Here is a 24,500-nt window from a genome sequence, read left to right as displayed (position 1 = left end):
TACTTAGTGCCCGGGCACCCTATCTCCTCCCTCCATCCCATCCCTCCCCTCCCCTCCCTCCCTTCCTCCCTCTCATACTCTTAATATAATCACAGAGCAGTCGCTGTTAAAGCCCTCGTTCGTTCCACTATCTGTCCGGGGCGCGGCACACAATGCAGATGAGCGGCAAGGGAATAAAGAGAGAGGATATTCCATTCTGAGGGCCGTTATAATCGGAATATTCTTTTCATATGAATCACGCTCGCCCATTTAGCTCATTTTAACGGCCTCCCTAAGCTGACTGACATTCCAAATTACCCCCGGCTGGCCCCATCGCATTCGGCGCACATATCGGGGGCTGTGCTTCGCCCGGATCACGGAGGAGGCTAATGTGAGCTGACGATGGAGGAGATTATGTTCCGCTGCTAACAGCTGAAACGGGAATAACAGCATCCGCAAACCCAAGGTGCCCCCCCCCCACCCCCCCACCCACAACCCCACCCCCCAATCACCTCACCCCCTCCATCAGCTGTCTCAAAATGGAGAGGAGGAGTGGGTGAGGGGGTGAGGGGGTGAGGATGAGAACGGTCCTGCTACCGTACGCTGGGGTCCTCAAAGGACCCCTTGTGCTGTGTCGGAGACAATAAACCTTCACCTCTGTCCCAAAAAATGAATATGATATTATTTGATATTTATTATGACATTACCTATTACTAAGCGTGGAAAGGGAAATCTATGAGAAATATTTACATTGCACCGTTTCAAAATACACAATATAAAAACAATACATTCACATCAGTTAAATTAACATTGTAGTGACATATCACACATTTTAACACAATTTACGGCCAGGAGATAATACCTGTAATACCTACAAATTGCAGAAAAATATAACATTTCTAAAAATTGAAAGATTTGGAAAAAAATGTAAGTTGTTTTTTTTCAAAAACTTTTCACGGACCCTGCGGCTAAGTGCCCCGGGACCCCCCACTTTGAGAATGACAGCGTTACCGGGTTCATACGGAGAGGCGATGGGGGCGATATCTCCGGCGGTCCGTCGCCATGAAAGCATTACACGCCGGCGGGTCGCACGGGGGGGCGCGCGGTGTCAGACACACCGACTCTAATTCGAGGGGGGGGGGGTGATCTTCAGGCCGTGTCCCAAAGACACAAAGACACGCCACGCAGTCAATTAGAGCGCGGCGTTACCATCCACGGCCGTCGGGAACAAAGGCGACGGCCTGGCTCATTATTTCCCCCCCGACAGTGATGGCGGAGGGCGGTTGGGGGGGCGGGGGGGTTGGGGTTTGATTCATTTCCCCTTCGTGCCAACATCACAACCTCCCCTCCCCTTCCCAATGCCACCCAGGTTATTTAGAGCGCTGGCTGTGCATTATCGGAGTCCCGGCGTCGGCCCGGCCGGGGATGACAGGCTGTCAGGGCGCTTATCTCCGGCGGCTTCCTAATGCCCGGGACGCCGCTGCTTCACACCGGCTACCCTTGACCGTGCCGGGGCCAGTCACCCAGAAGAGGACACCGGCATTTCTGACATGTTTGGCACTAAGTGAACTGAAATTGTGTGAATCAACCGCGTGGCACATTTTCACATTTGCGAGCGCGCGTGAAGCAGGGGTGCGAGCGGGGGAGGGAGGGAGGGAGGGAGGGAGGGAGGGAGTGACTCCAATCCACGTGTGAAGATGAGTTGAGATCGTCAGCATGAAGTGATGACTTTGACTGTGCATAGGCAAGACACATTAGCGTTGAATAAATCTGCCCTTCTCACCTCACGCTCAGCGAGCGTCGTCGGATCATAATTAAAGATAAAATCGTTTGTTCGGGGGGGGACACTTGAGCAAAGTTGCGTCGCGCTGTCGTCGTTCTTTAAAATGCATCTAATGAGATATTGATTTTTCATTCGTTTTTATTCGTTTTGTTTGAATGTTGTTTCGTTCAGTGGTTCACAAAACTTTTTGTAGCGGTGCACCTCCACTGAGATCTTTTTCTTTCAGCTGAGTTCCCTCTTCGCTGGCATTGGTTAAAAAAAAAATGGAAACTAACATTAATGATGTGCTGCAAATGTGCTGTGCGTGGTTTTTTTTTCACATTATACACAACCACTATTTTTTAACACATTTATTTTTATTTTATCTCCGCAGTACCCGAAAGCATCCCTAGACCCCCCATTTGAGCATATATCCAGTAATGTAGGAATGTAAGAGCACTACACATATATGTGAAAACATTTAAATAGAACAGATCATTTTGGCATTACACATATACTGTATAGTATACATCAATCGTAATTATCCACTTTTTATGTTTTAGGTACATACAATCCTTTTTAGTTAATTGCGTATTGCCATTTTTATTTTAATGGTTTATTCTTATTGATTTTTTATCATAGCCTATTATTTCGATGTGAGATGGGTTTTTTTTCCGTTACACCACAATTTCCCTCCGGGGATGAATAAAGTCTATCTATCTATCTATCTATCTATCTATCTATCTATCTATCTATCTATCTATCTATCTATCTATCTATCTATCTATCTATCTATCTATCTATCTATCTATCTATCTATCTATCTATCTATCTATCTATCTATCTGTCTATCCATCCATCATCCATCCATCCATCCATCCATCCATCCATACATCCTTCTATCAATCTATCTATCTACCTACCTGTCTGTCTTTCTGTCTGTCTGTCTGTCTGTCTCTCTGTCTGTCTGTCTGTCTGTCTGTCTGTCTATCCATCTTTCTATTTGATGGACGTGCTGCTTTCTATCTGACATATCACATTGGTTCCCATTGGAAAGCAGCCAAATCCAAATCAGCCAAACATGAAGAGCCTGAGATGTTCTCTTGTTTCAGGTTTGTTCTCTGAGCAGTTTGCAGTAAGCCTGTCTTACCTTGTGAGGGCAGATGGGCGATGGCGAATCGAAGGACTTATCCGGCGTCTGGTTTGGATTCTGCGAGGAAAACACATTATCATGAGACATGGCTTCTGTAGAGGGCATCGCCCGGCAAATCTTAAGTGACAGTAGGTGCTGCTTATTTTCTGTCGCCCTCCATTAGCATGTGTGCCATGGGTTTCAGTCTGCTTTTGGTGCCGCCATACCAACGCCTCACCCCTCGCGCTTAATCCGAGGGAGCAGCTTTTGGCTGACGGTCATATTTTAAATCTTTATCTTGACAACATCATCTTATCGGAGATCATAATAGCGGGGGCATAACGATGCATTATGTTTTGTTTTTCCCACTTTTCCCCTCCCCGTTCTCCCCTCCCGCAAATATTATAAATCCTTTCCCCGACAGAAGATCTCGCCGAACATATGTTCCAAACTCTTGCGCGCACACTCGCGTGCATGGTTTGAGGTTAGATGATTATCACATTGTTAATACACCAATACATCACTCAGATACAAGAAAACACCATTAAAAAAGCAGACGCAAGGTAAGTCAACAAGCCAACAACAGATGGTCCCGCTGCTTCTGATTATGCAAAGAACCAAAACATTTGCATACTCACAATGCTATCACAGTTTAAGAAAAAAAAAAGAAAAAAGAAAAAAGAAATGAAGGCGAACGCAAGCCGTCTTCAGACGACCTCGGTGGGAAAAAAAAAAACAAACAACGCGATGGGTGCGGTGAACTCAGCGGGCGGAGAGGTGACGTCGCTCTTTTTTTTTTTTTTTTTCTACACCTCGCCGGGAAGGCACCGAGGGGCCCCGCCCGGTGGGACGCTCCCCGGCGGCTCCCAGCAGGTGAATCCGGTTACGCCTTCATATCCAATTATGTGGCCGCGGTACGGCACGCGAGATGCTCCCTGACGCTATTAATGGCTTCCTTACGGTATCACCGGGAGAGATAAGACACTCAACCGTCCAGACCGCTAACATCTATATTTCATCGCAACTTAGAGGGCGGGCGGCGGCGGCGCGGCAGCGGCCGAGGCGACGGAGAGGGAAAAACTATCTAGACCCTTGCTGCGGAATAAACTCCAGAGCTCATGAAATATGAATGGATGAATGGTCTGAGCAGGGTCGTTGGAATTAGGAGACAAAACCACCCCCCACAGACCGCGGTGGTCCTATAACCACAACGCAATAATTGATGCGATAAATAAACGGCTATTTTCTTTGGGGGAGTACAAAAATAAATAAATCAAGGAGGAGAGTTTTGTACATGTTTGTGTGCGTGCGTGTGTTTCTGTTTCTTCTAGCCTACATAATACATTAGGGAAAGAGCACGTTTGTGTGTGTAGGGTGTGTGTGCGTGCGTGTGTGTGTGTGTGTGTTTGTGTGTGTGTGTGCGTGCGTGCGTGCGTGTGTAAGGGAGGGAAGATTGTTTTGCGGGATGGCGTTTGTATGTATATGTCCATGCGACGGGATGCAATGAATGTCAATTGCGTCCCGGAGTCCTGCGCCGGATGAAATTCATGCAGTTCTCCTTTCCCGAGCATGACCTTAATCCTCGACAAATAGTATCTCTGAAATAGAAACTTGCGTGCTTCCTCTAGTAGTTCCCCCATTATGAATAGCGCACGGACATATGGGATGGCTCTGGGATGAATTTCTGGCCGGCGGCTGAATTCAAACGAATACATAATGTCCTCCTCGTTTGTATGGTTATCCGTCTTCATTGCCTTTCTTGTTTTACCTGCGACTCCAGCTGTTTGCAGAAGACACCGTCCTACTCCATGCGGTACAACCACGTGCAGCACGACGGTATACGTAGGAATGGCTTCAGTCAGCAAAAAACATCGAGATTCAATCGTCCTTTTTACCCTTTCGGGGGCCAAAAGATCAAGGTGCATGTAAATCAAAGTACCGCTCGGTCAAAACACGGTGGGTCGTAAAAACTACATTTGAAATGAGCGTTTCATAGAAGAGAATCCTCTCCACAGAATACACACACACACACACACACACACACAAGCATACACAAACACACACACATACACATACATACACACATTCACACACACACGCAACACACACACACCCATACATACACACACACACACACACTCACACACACACACACACACACACACACGCGCGCGCACACACCCACATATACACAACAACAATGCTCCCTCTTGGCATTATAATCATAATTTACTCTTTGAAGCGAGCAAAACAGTACTTATTTAAGATGTCTCTTTGCTGCTGCTCTCTGAAGCTCAAGCATGAAAATGTATCAATAAATTACCAGTATTCAGACTTCATCTGCACTCACACCCACAGACGCGCACACACACACACACACACACACACACACACACACACACACACAAACACACGGGCGTGTGCGCGCGCACACACACACACACACACTCACAAACACACACACACACACACACACACGCGCGTGCGCGCGCACAAACAATCTATATTGAATTCCATGGCGAAATAAGGTCAGACATGATAAAAATAAACATTCACCTTTTTGTCTGGAACATTTCACATCTAAGAGGGAAACACTATTGACAATGCTAGCAACACCGGACCTTGGATTTCACCACATATTGATGTTTTTGTCTTGCCAGGGTGCTGGGTTGGCTGCTGTAATTTGATGAGGGCCAGAGTGCACCACGCCGCGATGTAAAACCGACTTCTCTCTTTTTCCGAGGAGACGGGAAGATAAAGCGAAACATGAGTTTTGTAATATTTAGTATCTCGCGCCGACATGCTGACTTCGCGAGGATTTCCGTCCGCCCGCTCACGTTATCGGTTCCCCCGCACGCGACCCCAAGCCCTGATCCTATCAACCCCCTGTCGCTAATGTCCCGGCCCCGGGAGCGGCGCGCGTCGTAGCCCCTTGATATTCGACAAAAGAGGAATGGAAGATTCCTCCGCTGTCGTCTGTTGGCTTCGATGTCTTCGGGGCCTCTGGGGCTTCCTGTTGGACGCTCCCCCTGGGTTACTCTGAGACAGATGTAGAGTTCATCGCAGTCCGGTCACATTGGAGAAGGCCGCCTTCCTCAACAAAAGCCACTAGAAAACAAGAGGGACTATTCAGCCGCGCGCCGAGAGGGACTTTTGAGTCTCTGGGCCCCGTCAGCTCGGCCGGCTTCCTCCCTCGCACACAAGGAGGCTTTATGCCGTCAGCGTCGTTCTCGGAAGTTTGATAAACTCGCATTTCCAGCGGATAGTTCCCGCTTCTCCACCTCTGTTTACCGCCCCCACCCCCCTACGTCCCCCTCCCCGCACCCCGTTCCCGTGAAATATAGTTCTCTCACCAGGATTAAAAGAGCTCTGTAGTGCCCGGATTATCAAATGCCTTTGATCATGTGACTGCCGTGTTTTTTTGATGTGCGGCACGTTCGGAAAAAAATAAAAAAATACATATTTCTTTCTTCATCGCTCGGCTCTACCCCCTCTCCGCGGATTTCCCCTCGGTTGCTGGTTCTCTGCAGTGTGACAATAGCCCTTGACAGGCTGTGAAAGTAGGGGATGTAACATGTGGGTAAAACATGCATATTTGTGAAATTATCATGAAGGGCTTTATGCTCGTGCTTCCTATCTGAGCTCAGCCATTTGTCAGCGTAGCCCGTGTTATTAATAAAGACGTGCGACGTGCTGCCGGTGTGCGGTTGTCTCGCGGAGTGCGGACCCTCCGTCGATCAGTTCCCGTCGAGTTGCCGCGGAGTTTCATTGAACTCCCTGGCTGTTTCGCTGAGGGCGCAACATATTCAACATATTTACCATTTTTCTTCTCCCGGAAAGGATTGACCGCCGCAAACAGGAAAAGACTGTGAGATTCCCCACTAAACTGCACCCCGCTGCTGTGCATTAGCAATTTCTGAGCCTCGGGGCGATTTTATATATATTTTTTTGTAGTCTTTAATCTCTTATCTTTGCATTATTACGATGTAGCCGCTAACTTGGACGCACGAACAAAGGGACACGCTAAGCACGGGCAACGCTCCTACCTCCAAGCGACGCCTTTTTTTGGGAGCCGCCCGCACTCAAATCCTGTATTTGTGAGCCAGGGGATTCGTGGCTCGAATCTTTGTCAACATACCTCAAAAAACGCTCTTCATCTGCATTCCACGATCATCCCCTATTAACGTCATTGCCAAGCCAAAAAAGCGGGACATATCAAAACAATTATTTTGATGTGGCTTCAAGCGATATAGCATTTCAGTTTGAATGGCACATGAACCTCGAATCATTACGAGGCATGGTTTGGGGCGAAAACCCCTCCCACATCAAATACTGATTGAATATCATTTTAATGGGCAAAAAGCCACAAGGCAGCCGTGGCCTGTCTACCTGCCATGTTGTTAGAAAGACCTTGTCAGTCAAGCCGCATAACGTGAGGAACCAGAGAGAGAGAGACGGGGAGACGAGGCGAGGCACGCGGCATCCCATCTCCCCCGCCCAGGTTGGCATGTTTACCTAGTCCGCCGTGCGAGTTTAGTGTACGACTCTGAGTACGCATACAAAACGATGCAGGTTCAAAAAGGCAGAGCCTGAAGGAAGCTGCGCGTTACAGCACAAGGTCTTTGAAACGCTGCCAGGCCCCGGCCCCGTTCGCCAGGCAGCTCGACAGCAAAACGTGGAAGAAAAAAAAAACACACACAAAAAAAAACAAAAAACGCTCCCCGGCTTCAAACCGAACGGCGTCGACGCCGCGATGAGGCCAACGCCCGCCGTCCTGTGCGGGCGTTGGGTTTTCAGACCTACACAAGTGCAAATCCACCATCGCTCCGGCAGAGAGAGAGGGAGAGGGGGAGGGAGAGGGAGCGAGAGAGAGAGAGAGCGGCTGGTCGAGAGGCGGGGGGAACCCGGGGGGCGCTCGCCTCTGACCGAGGCGCCAACAATGCCCGAGGAAAAACAGTGTAATTACAACCGACAGAGCTCTGGTTGTGTCTTGCAGAATGATCAGAATCTCATATTCCCAAACACATTATGCTGCGCATGTGGGTCTTGATGAGCTCGCCGTTCTGCTGAGGACGGCGGCGCGATCTATTACGTTTACGCTCCATAAGTGTTGTTTTTGTTGTGGGCTTCAGAGACGCTAGCCCTCCTGTCAACACGTGTTCGTACAAATCGACCGACGGACGCCCTGAACTATCGGCCGGTAGCTTCGGAAGCAGTGCGCTGCCCGCCTGATTGGGGGGCGGTTGTCCCGGTTTCCTTTCTAACGCCCTCCCCAAAAGTTGATGTTGAGTTCCTCAAATACGGCGGCGGCAGACGCCCGTCCGCATCCTGTCGGGTGCTTTCATGTCACCCTGCCACGTCGGGCGGATGTGTCGCCGCGGCGCCCAAATCCGGCAACATAAGTTGTCACGGGGCCGAGCAATGCGGCCGAATTAGCTGGCGGGAAGGGTCCCGTCTAATACAAATTGAGGCCACGAGGCGAGAGACTGTTTTGGCAAAAGAGCTCTCTAATCCAGTAATATTTTGGGTGACTTTCTAAGATAAACACTTTTGGCTTTGTCTCCTCGTCTCCTAGTTTTGGATGTCTTTGGGCGGCGGATCAGTCCGCGTGGCGGGCGTCACACTCGCGCACTTGACCATATAATGTGGCGACGCATGGAGTGCGTCGCTCGCGCTCTTCAAAGTGTATTTCTTGGCCCCCGCTCGTCGCTCTCTCTCTCTCTCTCTCTCTCTCTCTCTCTCTCTCTCTCTCTCCCTCCCTCTCTCTCGAACCGATTTGTCATTGTGAGCCCGGGCCGCCGCGCTGCCAGGGCCTGGATGATAGCGCCGGGCTCCTCTGATCCAGGCAGCGGCGAGGGAGCGGGCCAAGTGTTAGGCTGGGACGCCGGGCGGGCGCTGGTGCAACGCCTGCGAGGCCGAGAGAGGGGAGCCGGATTTACACGCTGTGTGGATTCGACACAGAACGCAGCTCATCTACTTTGCACGGACGTGGACTGTGAGAGTGTGTGAGTGTGAGTGTGAGTGTGAGTGTGTGAGTGTGTGTGTGTGTGTGTGTGTGTGTTGTTGGTCTGTGCTTCATACAATTATGAGCGTGTGGTGTGTTGTGTTGACTTAGTGTCTATGTGAAATGCACGTGTGTCTTTGTGTGAGAGTGTGTGAGTCCATATGAGAGCGTGACAGCATGTTTGTGTGTGTGTGTGTGTGTGTTTGTTTCTGTTTCTTCGAGCCTAATACATTAGGGAATAAGCACATTTGTGTGTGTGTGTGTGTGTGTGTGTGTGTGTGTGTGCGTGGTTGTGTGTGTGAAATGCACGTGTGTCTTTGTGTGTGAGTACGACGAGTCAACGTGAGAGGAGATGGCAGCATGTTTGTGTGTCCGTGCACGGAAGTGTGTTTGTGTGTGTTTGCGTGTGTGTATTTGCGTGAAAGTGTGTGAGTGAGTGAACTGAGTCCATGTGAAAGGATGACAGCATGTTTGTCCGTCTGTGCACAAATGTGTGTTTTTGTCTGTGTGTAAGAGTGCTAGTGTCTGCGTGTGTTGGTTAGTGTGTTTGTATTTGCGCGTGCGTGTGTGTGTGTATCTGTCCGTGCACAAATGTGTGTTTGTGACTGTGTTTGTGAGTGTGTTTGTCCCTGTGTGAATGTGTGTGTGTGTGTGTGTGTGTGTGTGTGTGTGTGTTTGTTTCTGGTTCTTCGAGCCTAATACATTAGGGAATAAGCGCATTTGTGTGTGTGTGGTGTGTGTGTGTGTGTGTGTGTGTGTGTGTGTGTGTGTGTGTGTGTGTGTGTGTGTACAAATATCATGAAATGAGGCCGAGCAATTTGCCTTTTCCCTTTTCCCAATCAAAGTGTTGAGTTCTAACAACGCCTGATCACTGCTCTCTCTCTCTCTCTCTCTCTCTCTCTCTCTCTCTCCCCATCGCCACAAACTGCCTTCAGTCGTCCGAAAAACGTGCTTGTCGCTTCATTATTTGTATCTTAAGCAAACTGCATTCATGCCCTCGTTCGGCTGCGTGTTGTTATGTCTCGTCTTATCCGGAGCCCTTCGCCAATTGAGCAGGGCCGCTTTCCGTGCGGGCGGCTCAGCGGCGCGCTAAATGTCGTCCAAATCACATTAGCGAGACGCGGTCAATGGCCGCCTGCTCACCGACCAAACGCGCAAAGTTTGATTTTGATAAATGGAAATACACATCTTCGTTGGGGAGTCCGCGCGCCCGGTGCGTTGTCACACATACTTAAGAGGTTGTTTTAACCCTAAAACCAATTACCGTGTGGATGTAATAATGTACACACATTGCCAAACACACACAATCACAACCAACCAGTGACCGGGCCGATGCACCTTTACTGGGCCAATCATGCAGGTTGGCACCGGAACACCAACGTTTGAAGACTTTCATTGTATTTCCTGTGCGCAACCAGACGACCCCCAGCCTGGTTTGTTTATTATTCGTTATTATTCACAATTAGTCATTTCAATTTTTTTCTGAAGGGACAAAATAATAATAATAATCATTTCCCGCTACGGACCGGAGCAGCTGACCGTCTCACCGGATCCGGACATTGGTGCGAACGCAAAAAACTCAAATTGAAATCGAGCCGGAGCCCCGACGCTCCCTCTCACACCGCTGCGGTTCTGAGGCGCAGACTCTTCTCGCGGCGGCGGCGGCGGCGTTACGGTTTAAACCGCGCGTGACAAATACATTTTCCAAAAGACGGGGGATATATTTATCTTTAGAGCGTAGAGAGTCATCCCCGCACCCACCAATCAGCGCGCCCTGAAAAACATAAAAACGACCCCCCCCCCCCCCACCCGCACCACCCCCACCTCCCGAAGGCCCCCCCATTTCTTTGTCTCCGCGCGGCGCCTTGAAATAGCCTGTTGAACGCCGAGCCCTTCCTTGTTCTGGCTGTTTTTTTTTTTTTTTTTTTTTAAGCCGCCCTACAGAGGTTCAGTATTTGATTGGGAATAAATCTGGGCAGCTCCAATCAGTCTCATTTGTATGAGCACAGTTAACATGTGTCAATGGCGTCGCCTGTGCCAGCTTCTTTTCTCGTTTTTTTGTTTTTTGTTTTTTCTTCGTCCTGAACACTTCTTTTGGACGAGGTGTCGGCTGGAAGCCCTGGTGCGCGCGTGGGTGTTTGTGTGTGTATGTGTGTGTATCTGTGTGTATGTGTGTGCGTGTGTGCGTGCGTGTGTGTGTGTGTGTGTGTGTGTGTGTGTGTGAGTCCTGAGACGTTTGGCGTTGCATCCTCTGTGCACTTCTGTTGAGTAGCAACAACATAAGAATGTCTTCCCGCGACCTTAAAAGCACCGACGAGACGCCTAAACCCATTGAACTTCCAGCCGGACCTTCTCAAAATCACTTTACTAAAGCGACTTTGTTCATTTCGAGTCCACACACACACACACACACCCACACACACACACAGGCGGAGGGATCATCTCCAAACATCTATTAGAGTCAGCGACGGCAGAGGCACGGGGTTATGACCGTGGAATCGAGGAGATATTTGTGTCTCTCACTGCGCATTACTGCCGCCCTTACAGAGGGCTTTATAGATTGGGACGGACGGGCGGGGGAGGGAGGGAGGGAGGGGTGGGATGGGGGAGAGGGTGGGAGGAGGAGGGAAGGAGGGGGCGGGGGGCGTCGGGGCGAAGCTTTATCAGCAGCGACACAGAGACACACATTAAAGGACCGAAACCCCAAAGGTCAATCGTGGCCGTGGGCGGCGCTTTGTTATTGCGCCCTGTGTGTTTACACGCCGAGCCGGATCCCAGCCGCTGCCTCCGCCGCCAAAGTTTCCCCGCGCGGCTCGCGAAAGCCAAAGCGGCGGGCATCATTTAGGGAAGCGTTTACGGGACTGATAAATTTAGGGAAAAATTGCGGAGATAATGGATCGTCATTCAGAGAGCTTTTACCGATTCAACTGGGAGCGACTGCGTCATTATCGCCGCGCTTTACACGCCGTAACGCCGCAAATACAAGTCACAACTGTAAGACTTCAAGCGCTGGTAAAAAGCACGGCTCCCGGGAAAAAAAAACGAACAAAAAAAAAAAACAAACAAACCGAGTCGCGGCTGCTGTTTTCTCAGTTTTCCTTTTTTTCCCGCCTCCAAGTAACACCGCGGCGACCTTGTGTCAAGCCCAGCGAGTGCTTTGGCACGTTCTGCAGAGACTCTTTATGTGGGCTGAGCCTTAAAACCGTCTTTATTTTCTATTTCCTGCTCTTAGGAGGTGATTGTTGCCGGGAGCCCCGTGAAAGCCCCTTCTCCTGGGGTAATTCCAGCACTCGCTTTTATAATCTCAGCCCGATGACATGCCGTCATTAAAAACAGCAACATCCCTCCGTCACTTGTGCGGCGGGAGAGCAACTCTCCCCTCCCTGTCTCTCTCTGAATTTGATCTTCTTTTTTTCCGTGGGAGATACGAACAATAGACTTAGTGACATTGTGTTGTGATTTATTTTTTTTAAATGTTTTTATTTGTTTGTTGTGTGGGGCGGCACTCACTGGTAGGGACAAATCCCTAATAATAATAATGAATATATATATAAAATAAATTAAATAAATAAATTAATAATAATAATAATAATCATGCAATCCTTATTCCCAGATGGAACTGTTTTCTGATAAGGCAGGGTTTTTTTTTTTTGGGGGGGGGGGCTGTGCTCGGAAGTTCTAATCAAGAAGAAGAAGAAGCAGAGGAAGAAAAGAGAGTGATGGGAAGTCATTTTAAAGACACACGGCAATTAAAATAAGACCCAGTGTCCAATTGTGGCCGCCGCGCTAATCCCCCGCAACACACACGGACGAATCAGATGACGGGAGACGTCCTCCCTTCGTCCACGTTCCCACTGGAGAATCATGAATTATCTTTCAATTTTCTTTTTTGTCCTCAAAATGTCAGGAGGTCGCAAAGCGCGATCTGAGAATTGATTGAGCTTCATTTCATTTACATTTTTATTCTTTTTAAATTTAATTTTAATTAAATTTTCAATATTCTTTATTGATTCCTCTGGGGGGAAACTAGTTCCAAAGTAGTATCTGCTGTATCTAGGAGCAGCTGCTTCGCCGCAGCGCCCGGGGACCAACTCCAGGTCGGGACCGATGCCTTGCACAAAGGACATCGGCAGGAGTGTCTAACTCTAAAGCTGCGGCCACATTACGTGAGGGACGATGAGAAGATTGAGCAGCGCACATGTAACAACGACATTTACAGATTTTCGGTCTCTTCTGCGCACACACATAACTGCTGTCTTGGAGGAGATCTAAAGACTGAGAACAGACGGACGCAGTTTGTGGTACTTCAGCGCTCGCCAGAATGTATTTTTCTCCTGATATTCTCATGAGAGGAAAAATATCTAGCAATATTTTGATACCAGAAATGGATGCCATAGAGCTCGCCACTGTGGTTGTTTGTTTGTTGATTTGCACGACAAAAAAGAAGCAGAAGACACCAGAGTTTGGTGTAAATTGTGGACGGAGAAGGGAGTTCTTCTGTCATGCCTGTAATACCAAGTACTATCCTGTACTACCCTGGACTACCCTGGACTACCCTGTACTACCCTTGACAACCTGTACTACCATGTACTACCCTGGACTACCCAGGACTTCCCTGTACTACCCTTGCCTACCCTGTTCTACCCTGGACCACCCAGTACTACCCTGGAGTACCCTGGACTGCCCAGTACCTCACTGGACTACCCTGGACTACCATGTAATACCCTGTACTATCCCGGACTACACTGGACTACCCAGTACTACCCCGGACTACCGTGGACTATCCCGAACTACCCTGGACAACCCTGTATTACCCCGGGTTCCCTGGACTACCCTGTAATACCCTGGACTACCCTGTACCACCCTGGACTATCCTGGACTATCCTAGACTGCCTTGAACCACCCTGGACTACCCTGTACTACCCCAGACTACTGTGGACTACCTGTACTACCCTGGACCACCCTGTACTACCCTGGACTACCTGGACGACCCTGTACTACCCTGGAATACCTGGACTACCTTGTACTACCCTGCACTACCCTGTACTATCCTGGACTTCCCTCGAGTACCCTGCACCCTGCACGCTGTACAACCATGACTCCGCCCTATCTCAAATTGTTGCCAAATTGGCCTCGAAAATCACGTAATGTGTCCCTAGCTTAACATGCATATATATATATAGTGTATATATATACACAGTGTATATATATATATTTATATATATAAACACTGTATATATATATATATATATATAAACTGTATATACTGTATACAGTCAGTATTTATATACACTGTATATATATATATATATATATATATATATATATATATATATGAATGAAACTGGGAGGAAGAGAGAGAGACAGAGACGAGTGTTTCTTTGCCTCCTCTGGCTTAGTTTACCCAATTTTGAGGAAGAATTTGAGGGAAACGCTTTATTAACGTGACGTGGGGGGAGCAGCGCCTTCACAAGAGGCTTCGTCTTTAATTAAATATTCTCTTGTTTGACACCTTTTTTCAAATTGCTGCCACCTTTCAAATCCTGAGGACATCCACCCACCCACGGAACCACCCAGCAAACCATCCACCCACCCACAATTAAAAGACAGTGCAGCCACAATGGAGATATGCCACTGAATAATGTTTCACTTATTTTTCATTAAATTGAACAAAAAAATAAAATAAAATCAAGAAACGCACAAAGAACGACACGTTTTGCTGACATAATTAATAATCCCGGCGGAAGCTTCTCCCCGTCGCCCCGCATCGCGCCGCCGCTAATTGTTCTGCCAATCTCTCAAATGGGAGAAAAGAAAGTGACGAGGCGAGGTGATGAAACATGTCAAGCGTATGGATTTCCTTTCTTTGTCTTTCTTTCTTTCTTTCTTCTTGTATTCCTTTCTTTCATTCCCCTCCGCCACTCTCTCTCTCTCTCTCTCTCTCTCTCTGTGTAAGAGTGTTAGTGTCTGTGTGTGTGTTACTGTGTGTGTGTGTGTGTTGTGTGTGTGTGTGTGTGTGTGTGTGTGTGTGTGTGTGTGTGTGTGTGTGTGTGTGTGTGTGTGTGTGTGTGTGCCTTCTCTCCCATCCCTCCCATTCCATTTTGTGGGGGAGAGTCTCTCAATCCAATCCAGGTTCCCGCAGCGTGAGGTTGCTTCAAAGCCTCTCTCTGTGGTCACATCTGTCAATCCCTCCCTCTCCCTCTCTCTCTCTCTCTCTCTCTCTTTCTCCCTCTCTCTCTCTCTCCCTCTCTCTCTCTCTCTCTCTCTCTCTCTCTCGCTCTCTCTCTCTCTCTCCCTCTCCTGCTCTCCCTCGCTCTCCCTCGCTCTCTCTCTCTCCCTCTCTTCTCTGCCTCCACCATCATCTCCTGGTTGTTTAAGAGAGTGGGAGCTCAGCGGTGCAGCTTCTTAAACACACAGCTCCACCCAGGGACCCCACCACCACCACCACCACCTCCCTTCACCTCAAAATCTTGACAACCCCCCCATCCCCTCCATCCACCACTCCTCCAGTAGACCTCATTACTCCCCTCTGCTCTCTCTCTCTCTCTCTCTCTCTCTCTCTCTCTCTCTCTCCCTCTCTCTCTCTCTCTCCTCGGCTTCTCCACTCCAGTTTCCAGCTCCAGCGCCTTCTTACCTTTTCTCCGCTTCTGCCCTCTTCTCCTACACTCTGTCAATTACTTCCTCTCCATCCACCCCCCCCCCATCCACCTTTATCTCCCTTTTCTTCCATCTGCTTGGATATATGACTCGGTCTCCACCCCAACACTCAATCCTCCCATCCCATCCCATCCTTACCTCGTCTCCCTCGCCGGCAACAAAACTGCCAATCTATCTCCATCTCTGTCTCCCCCGCGCTCTCAATGTAAATTGTCTGAAGCCTCAGCACGAGATTCGGGCTCGGGGCTTCAGGGGCCGTCCTCCGTCGCTCGCACGCAAACGCTTTCACGCCGCCGAACCCCCGAGGGCGGCTTAGAAAAAGGACGGAATTTGGCGGCGGGGGTTGGTGGCGGGGACAAGCAGTGCTCACCCCGGTGCCATTGTCTGAGGGGAAGCATTGGAGGCATTGGGGGAGGCTTGGGGGAGGGTGAGGGCTCCTTGGCAGGGAGCGCGGCATGGGGCTACACTGGAGTAGCTCATTATGGCTCCGTAGGGACCGTTCTCGGGGGCATGCAGCACCGGGCGGCGGTGGAGCTCATTACGGCAGCCAGCCACGGAGTCACGGAGCCACGGAGCCACGGAGCCACGGAGCCAGGGAAGAACCGCGGAGGAGCCACGGCCAAAACCGTGGAGGAGCAAGGGAGGAGCGAGGAAGGAACCGGGGAGGAGCCACGGCCAAAACCGTGGAGGAGCAAGGGAGGAGCGAGGAAGGAACCAGGGAGGAACAAGGGAGGAACAAGGGAGGAACAAGGGAGGGACAAGGGAGGAACCAAGGAGGAACCATGGAGGAGCAAGGGAGGAACCAGGGAGGAACCACGGAGGAGCAAGGGAGGAACCAGGGAGGAACAAGAGAGGAACAAGGGAGGAACCAGGGAGGAACAAGGGAGGAACAAGGGAGGAATCCTGGTGGAACAAAAGCACAACCATGAAGGAACAAGGGAGGAACCATGGAGGACCAAGGGAGGAACAATGGTGGAACGAGGGAGGAACAAGGCAGGAACCATGGTAGAACCAGGGAGGAACCATGATGGAACGAGGGAAGAACAAGGGAAGAACCATGGTGGAACAAGGGAGGAACCATGGTAGAACCAGGGAGGAAGCATGATGGAACGAGGGAAGAACAAGGGAAGAACCATGGTGGAACAAGGGAGGAACCATGGTGGACCATGGGATGAATCATGGTGGAAAGAGAGAGAAACAAGGGAGGAACCATGGTAGAACCAGGCAGGAACCTCCAGCGCCTGGAGGCCGTGGAGCCTCGCTGGAGAGAGCAGGAAGGGGAGGGCTCTCCAGATTAGCCTTAATCAGAGGCACCTGTAGACAGCGTACCCTCCTCCCCCTCCACCACCCTTCAACCTCGATCCTCCTCCTTCCTCATCGCCTTCCTCTAAGCCCCCCGTTCCTGAAAACCTCCTCCCACCTCTCCACCCCACCCCTCCTCAGTGCTGTAATTATTGCAATTGCTTGACTTGACTTTCATTCCGGAGCACGGAGTTGCACAGCTTGCCTTCTAATGAGAAAGCAAGCTATGATCCGCAAGGTTTTTTTTCCTTCCCTCACAGCATGTAAGATGTTAATTACTTAAATTTGCATTATTTTAGTATGACACACACGTAAAAAAAACCCACCCCCAGCAGTGCATCATCGATATTTCGCTCAGATTTCGCCTTCTAAAATAGCACGACAGCCATTAGTATGGGTTTAATGTGGCCTGTGTCCGTATTCTGTAACGTGAATCTAATATGACACCATACTGAGGAAAAAACTCAATTTTTTATGGTTATTATTACTATTATTTTTATTATTATTATTATTATTATTATTATTATTATTGCAACAGCTCAATGGGAAACATGAAGTACAGAGATTTATAACATACACCAAATTCACAATATATATACAAAAAAAACAAGTAATACGTTTAATTTAAGTGGTTTAATTAAGTTTAATAATTGAGCAGCTCAACAAGTTAAATAAAATAATAATAATAATAATAATAATAATAATAATAATAATAATATTATTATTATTATTATTATTATTATTATTATTATTATTATTTTAATTATAATAATAATAATCATTGAATTATATTATTTATATTCAGTTCAGTTATTTATTTATTATTATTATCATTATGATCATTATTATTATTATTTTTTTTATTATTATTATCTTTCTAATTCCTTATTTATTCTAGCTCTTTCTAATACAGATTTTCTATTACATCTTCAACCTCAAAAATAAATACACACCCCCCCCCCCCGCACCCGACCCCTTCTGGAAACTTTCCAGGGCGCTGAGTAATTATGCGCCTGTTGACTTCCATGTAATGTTACCTGATTCCCAGTGCACGAGAACGAGCCTTCAAAGCTGAAGAGCCTCCACTCAAACCCTTGATCTGCTCCTCATCCCCTAGTTCCACTCCACAGAAGTTTGGTTTTTGTCTAAATTGTTGCGACTGGAATTACATGTCCAAATAAAACCTAAAAATAAGTGTATAAAATAAACTTGTCAGTTTACAACAACTACAACTGTCAAAAATAATTTATTTTCCATGTGTTCCTTCCATCCATTTATCAATTAAACCATCCACCCATCCATCTATCCATCCATCCATCCACCCATCCATCCACCAATCCATCCATACATCCATCCATCCATCCACCCATCCATCCACCAATCCATCCATCCATCCATCCATCCATCCACCCATCCATCCACCAATCCATCCATACATCCATCCATCCATCCACCCATCCATCCACCAATCCATCCATCCATCCATCCATCCATCCATCCACCCATCCACCCATCATCGATCATCCATCCATCCATCCACCCACCCATCATCCATCCATTCATCCACTCATCATCCATCAATTAAATCATCCATCCATTCATCAATTAAATCATCCATTTATCCATCCATCCACCCATTCACTCACCCATCCATCAATCCATCCATTCATCAATTAAATCATCCTTCCATTCATCAATTAAATCATTCATCCAACCATTCATCAATTAAATCATCCATATATCCATCCCTCTAACAATTTTATCATCCATCATTCATTCATACATTCTCCTGCCACCTATCCATCCATCCATCCATCCATCCTGTTATTAATTGAATCATCCACCCATCCATCCATCCATCCGTCCATCCATCCATCATCTATCCATCCATTCATCCATCATCCATCCATTCATCCATCCATCCATCCATCCATCCACTTCAGTATGAAGCCTGGGTAGCTAATGTTACCACGCTTATAGCAACGTTCCCAAGACATACAAAGTATACTCATATTTTTGTTATATTTGTTAACACATATTTCACAGTCACATGCTGAAGAGGAAACAGTATCAAACACATGAAGAGCTCCATGTATGTGAAATGATGATGATCTATATGGTGCTCAAGGTCGACCGTATGGGGCAGACATTATATGCAAATATAACAATGCAAATATAACGGAATAATCGTAATTATCAAACAAATTATTCAAATGTTTTCTTTGAATGTGCGACTAAGACTTTCAAGCAGAGACATCTGCAGAGGACAGAGGAAGTTACATAAAAATAGGTTGTATTTGTGTGGAGCCAGGCCTGGTGAAGCAACAAAAACAAGTAGAACTGAATAGAAGGTCCAACAACAAGTCAAAAAACAAGTCTTTTCATCACTTTCATCATCATCTCCACCTGTAAGCACAGGGAGCAAAGAATATTAATAAAATCAAAACCTCCGTCCTGTGTGTGAACAAAAATGCAAATTTCCATCACCTGATATTATAATAACAACAAACACTACAAAACAAATCAGCGCTCATTTGTTCCCGGGCGCGCCCGTTTCTGACGGACGCCATAAAACAAGTGTTAACTTTGATGAAAGTTGTCGAGTGCCGCCGCCGCCGCCGCCACCGCCGCCGCTTCCTTTTTTCTTAAAGCGCGGCGGAGGGGTACGAGGGGATTAATAAAAAAAACAAAACAAAAAAACCAAGAGGAATGCGACGTGCACGGCTGAACCTCCCCTTCCTCCCGTGCACTCCTCCCTTCGGGTGCTTCTTCCCTCGTTCTTTGAAAGCGCCTGTCAAGCTGTTGTCGTCGCAGCCGGCACGCAAAGAGTTCAACCCCAAATAAAATAAAAATGAATAAAAAAAATTCCCTGCCGCGCTCTGTTCTTATTTTTATTTTATTTTTTTTACCAGGTATTTAAAAGAGGACGAGGCTCGGCTGTCCCCTCCCCCCACCCCACCTCTCGCCCGATGTGATGGATACATTTGGGACGGCACAAAAGGAGCTGCTTGTCAAATGTGTTCCGACGCAGTTTTTGGGATTTTATTTTATTTTTTTTGGTGTATATTTTTTCCAATGCCTCCCCGTTCTGATCCTGAATAACTCACAGGTAAACACTGCGCACCGTGCGCGGCTGTGCAGTGTGTGTTATAACCACAGCCTGTGCATGCTCTACATCCAGTACACATTTTTACCATTACACTGCGAGGTTGGATATGAACGCATCATTGAATTTGAGTCCAAGTGACGTAATTATTATTTGACTAATAAGAAAATGATGGGTTGATAATGTGACATGTTTTTACTTTTGGTAAAGTAAAGTGATGAACGGTGAAGAAGAGCAGCATCTCTATCAGAACACAAAATATTACGCATTATACATAATCAATATACAGTATATACCAGATAGATAGATAGATAGATAGATAGATAGATAGATAGATAGATAGATAGATAGATAGATAGATAGATAGATAGATAGATAGATAGATAGATAGATAGATAGATAGATAGATAGATAGATAGATAGATAGATAGATGGAGAGGAGAGAGAGAAGAGGGGCAAGTCGGGGGGGACAAGAGAAGAGAAGTTTGTCCCAGGGGGAGGTTTGCCGCCCGGACACGTGTTTCATCCAAATGACATTCAATACATTTTTTCTTTCCATTTGTTTGTTGTTGACCTGCTCCGTTTGGTCAACTTCTGCTGCTGTAACTCCACATTGATTTGCGGGGACTGCTAAAGTCTGACCCCACCTTATCTGTTGTTATTTGCGGCCTTACGAGGTCTGCACGTTCAATGTTGACACCAAGGACACTGAGTGCACCATCCAATGCATTCTAAAACGGTCGGGACAATGAAGCCGTCATCTTCATTTGAAATCTCCCAACCTCGTTGAGTTTGACTTGAATGAATCGGACTCTCGGCTCTTTCCAGACGCCGCGCGGGGAGAGTGAGCGGATCGAGTCATGACTCCTTCACACAATTATTCCCGCTGATCGCTCTCTAATTAGCCATGAATGCATTAATTTGTCGTCTTCCTCATAATTTACACGCGCTTCGTATTTCCGAAAAAAAGAAAAGAAAAAATTCCAGGCAATTATTTCAACTCCGCGCGCATGTCAACCACAGGAAATGCAACCCTAGGAATAATTATATGTCATATTTCTAGGTTTCAAGACGACATCGAGGTATAGCATACAGTACATTATAGGATCCTGGAAATAAACTACATATTTGTCACAAATCATGCAACGCGGCGTCATTATTTTTTCATCTCTGGAATGACACACACCTGACAGAGACATGAATTCCCGAATACTAAAAAAACATGCATCAACATCCCATCAGTTGGTTCACGACGACAACGCGGTGTTCTTCAGTAGCCGCACCGCCAGGGAACAATAAATAGATGAAATGGCGACGAGTTCAAAGCGGTTGTCTTCTCACAAACCCGATCAAAGTTTGCCAAACACTTGACAAGGTTTTCCGACACGCGGCTGCCTCTTTTAATCGCCGCTAGGACCCCCTCGGAACGGTAAAGCGACGCGTCACAAAACGGCGAGAGAAAACAGACAAAAAAAAAAAAAAACGCCCGAAAGAAAGAGTAGAAGGGAAAGGAGACGAGGAGAGAGTTCCGCTTCCCGAGACAGCGTGGTTTTTTTTGGGGGTTTTTTTTTCGGTCTCCGTCACTCTCACAAATCAACTTCGCTCGGGTTTGGTAAATAGGTGAAGAAGCCGCTCGTCGCACCTTCATCTCCCCCACCGCTCTATTACCGTGCGCAGCGATGGAGTCCTTAAGTTTTCTGGTGTAAAAGACGAAAAGACCGGTGACAGGAGGAGCGTCATAAGAATCCGGTGGGGTTTTTTTTCTCCCTTAAAAGGGAGAGTGAAAAGTTCAAGCAAAAAGACGATGTGTTTTCAGTCTCACAAATCGACATCAGTCAGGTTTGGGGGAGAGGTGAAGAAGCCGCTCGTCGCGCCTCCTCCCTCGGCTTTACCACGGTGCGCAGTCGTTTCGTGCAAAAGACTCAAAGACCGGTGACAGAGGAAACGTCATCTGCTTCCTGTGTTTTTTTGTTTGTTTTCCCCCCCGTCACGAGCTGACGGACAGCGTTCACGGGAGCGGAGCCTCTAATCTGCCGTCCTCAGAGGAGCCGGGCTGATGTGGGATCAGCGCCGACGCCCCCGGTTGTCGTCCCGCTCACGGAGATCTGAAGCGGCGGCTGATGCCGGAGCGGCGTGCGTGCGCGCCGAAAAAAGTTCTGATGCTCCTCGGCTCCAGCCCCTGCTCGGTGAAATATTAATGAACGTAATAGAAGTCGTGGTAGAGCTATGGTGATAGTACAACTCATCATAACACTGAGTTTCTGAAGGGTTTTTCTTTTTTTTTGGCTTGGGGGGTATTTGGAGATAAAGGTAAATAAGTAATAAGTAAGAAGGTAATAAATACTTTGTAATAATATAAATATTTAATATGGGACAAAGAACTCTATAAGTCCATTGCCAATCACTTCCATTGTAGGTAGGTTAGGTTACTTGGTAGAAAGATCGATAGTGACGAATCAAAGCGGCTATTACTACAGCTATTATCGATAGTCATAACAGTTCTAATAATTTTTAACTGTTTTTCTTGACCTCTAACCTCTTAAGTGCAAATCCAAATCAACATTTATCCTTTCAGTTTGTTTTCCTCACCTCCGCTGGGGTGGAACGTGCAAGGTGCCGGGGTGAAACGCGCACGGTGCCGGGGTGGAAGTCGCACTGTGCCGGGGTGGAACGTGCACGGTGCCGGGGTGGAAGTCGCACTGTGCCGGGGTGGAACGCGCACAGCATCTCGGGTAAAAGCACACGGTGCCTGGGTGGAGTACGCACTGGGCCAGGATGGAACATGCACAGTGTCAGGCTGAAGTGCGCACGGTGCACGGTGCCAGGATGGAACAAGCACGGTGCGGGGCTGGAGCCTGCATGGTGCACACTGTTGGGGTGGAACGCACCCTGAGTGGATGGGCACAGTTGCCGGGATGGAACACGCCCAAGGCCAGGATGGAAGGCGCACGGTGCACGTTTCCAGGGTGAACGCAGACAGTACCAGGGTGGAACGTGCACTGCCATGGTGGAATGGGCACGGTGCCGGGGTGAAACACGCACGGTGCCAGGGAGGAACGAACACAGAGCTAGGGCGGAACGCGCACGGTGCCGGGTCGGAACACGCGCCGGTGCCGGGCTGGAATGTGCACGTTTTCTTATCCTTTGTTCGCCCAGTGAGTACATTTGTTTTCATTAGGGCTGGATCGGTCCGCCGCCTGGGCCCTGGTGTCCAGTAATGGAGCGTGCTCTTGTAAGCCCATTATGGACTCACAGTGAAATAAATGATGTATTGATCTTAAATATTCCATGCCATTGCTTCTCTCTCTCTCTCTCTCTCTCAACTAACATTTCTAACTGCTGTCCCCACGATGCTCTTTTTGCACGACACTCTTTTTGAAGTGCTCTGTACAGCTCGCTGATTGGGGAGCTTGTAAACCCTGACTAATAGGATTCTAACGCAACGCGTAGTTCAGTGTTTTTTTCCAATCGCTGTGCCACACTAGTGCGTCTTGAGAGCTCGGTAGTTGTGCCGTGAAAATCTTCCACTTAAAATACATAAATAATGGAAAGTAGCTCTTGTGTTGCAAGATCAAAATTTGAAGGCTGCACTAATTCATCAGCTCCAGTCAGGATACCAGCTCTGTGTTCATTCAATTCACTATTTGATATTCAGTACATTCAATACTGACTTTTTTTGGTCTTGTACATTAAATGCATCCTGAATTTGTGTTTCCGTTCAGTTTGTGACCGAATTCACTGCTCTGACTGAGTGACTCCCGATTCCCGAGCCTTTTTTCAAGATTTGCTCGTCATGACCGAATAGTTTGCGAGTCGTCACTAACTATTAGCAGGCTGTAATAATAATAAGCCCAGCTGTTAGTGACATTTTTAGTGGTTGGAAGGATAGTGGTGTAGTGCCGTGGGATTGTTTAAATGTAAAATGTGTTGCCGTGACAGAAAAAAGGTTGGAAACACTGGCCTAGTTTATATTTTAACACAGAGTCTCCGAAAGGAACTAATTTGTTCTAGCGGATGTGGAACGTTTCGCCGTTTCACCGCCAGCCGCCGCTGCCTCCGCCGAGATTCGGCTCGGTAAGGCACGTTCAGCGGTGACGCGGAAAACAATTACACACGGAGGTGCCATATTGAATGTTAATTAATTAAAAAAAAAACACAAAAGAGTCAACTCGTCAGACTCTGCACGCTGCATCGTGCTTCAGCAGCCCAGGCGACATTACTATTTCATTTCATTTCGGGGGGGGAGCGGGCGTTCTCTGACATTGTTACGGGAGGTTTGGCGTGACACCGGTGGATGGGGGGATGGGGGAGGGGTGGTTGCGGGGGTAAACTCTTTAATTTGGGTCAACCCTCAGTGTGCACGGAATGGAGTGACAGACCCTCCTCCTCCGCATCTAATCTTGAAAACACATATGTTGCATTGGGTATCTGAAATTGCCGAAATTAATTGCCCTAATTATTCTTGATACAAAGGGGGGTGGGGGTGGGAAAGAAAGCAAGGCGTGACATCTTTAGTCCCGTGAAGACTCCTGGAAGGAAGGAAGGAAGGACATTTAGG

General features: G+C 47.8%; 1 protein-coding gene across 1 annotated transcript in view; it reads right to left on the bottom strand.

Moving 5' to 3' along the window:
- The window catches only part of pcdh11 (protocadherin 11), a gene marked incomplete at both ends in the record, with an annotated part of 185,832 nt that overhangs the window by 114,761 nt on the left and 46,571 nt on the right, over positions 1 to 24,500 (bottom strand). The window contains one exon of the mRNA XM_080008134.1: positions 2,892 to 2,951. Coding sequence (XP_079864260.1) covers positions 2,892 to 2,951 — 60 coding nt within the window. The remainder of the gene's footprint in view (positions 1 to 2,891; positions 2,952 to 24,500) is intronic.

The sequence above is a fragment of the Zeus faber genome (genome assembly GCF_960531495.2).
Source record: "Zeus faber genome assembly, chromosome: 10".
Lineage (NCBI taxonomy): Eukaryota > Metazoa > Chordata > Actinopteri > Zeiformes > Zeidae > Zeus > Zeus faber.
This window is presented reverse-complemented; position numbering and strand designations above follow the sequence as displayed.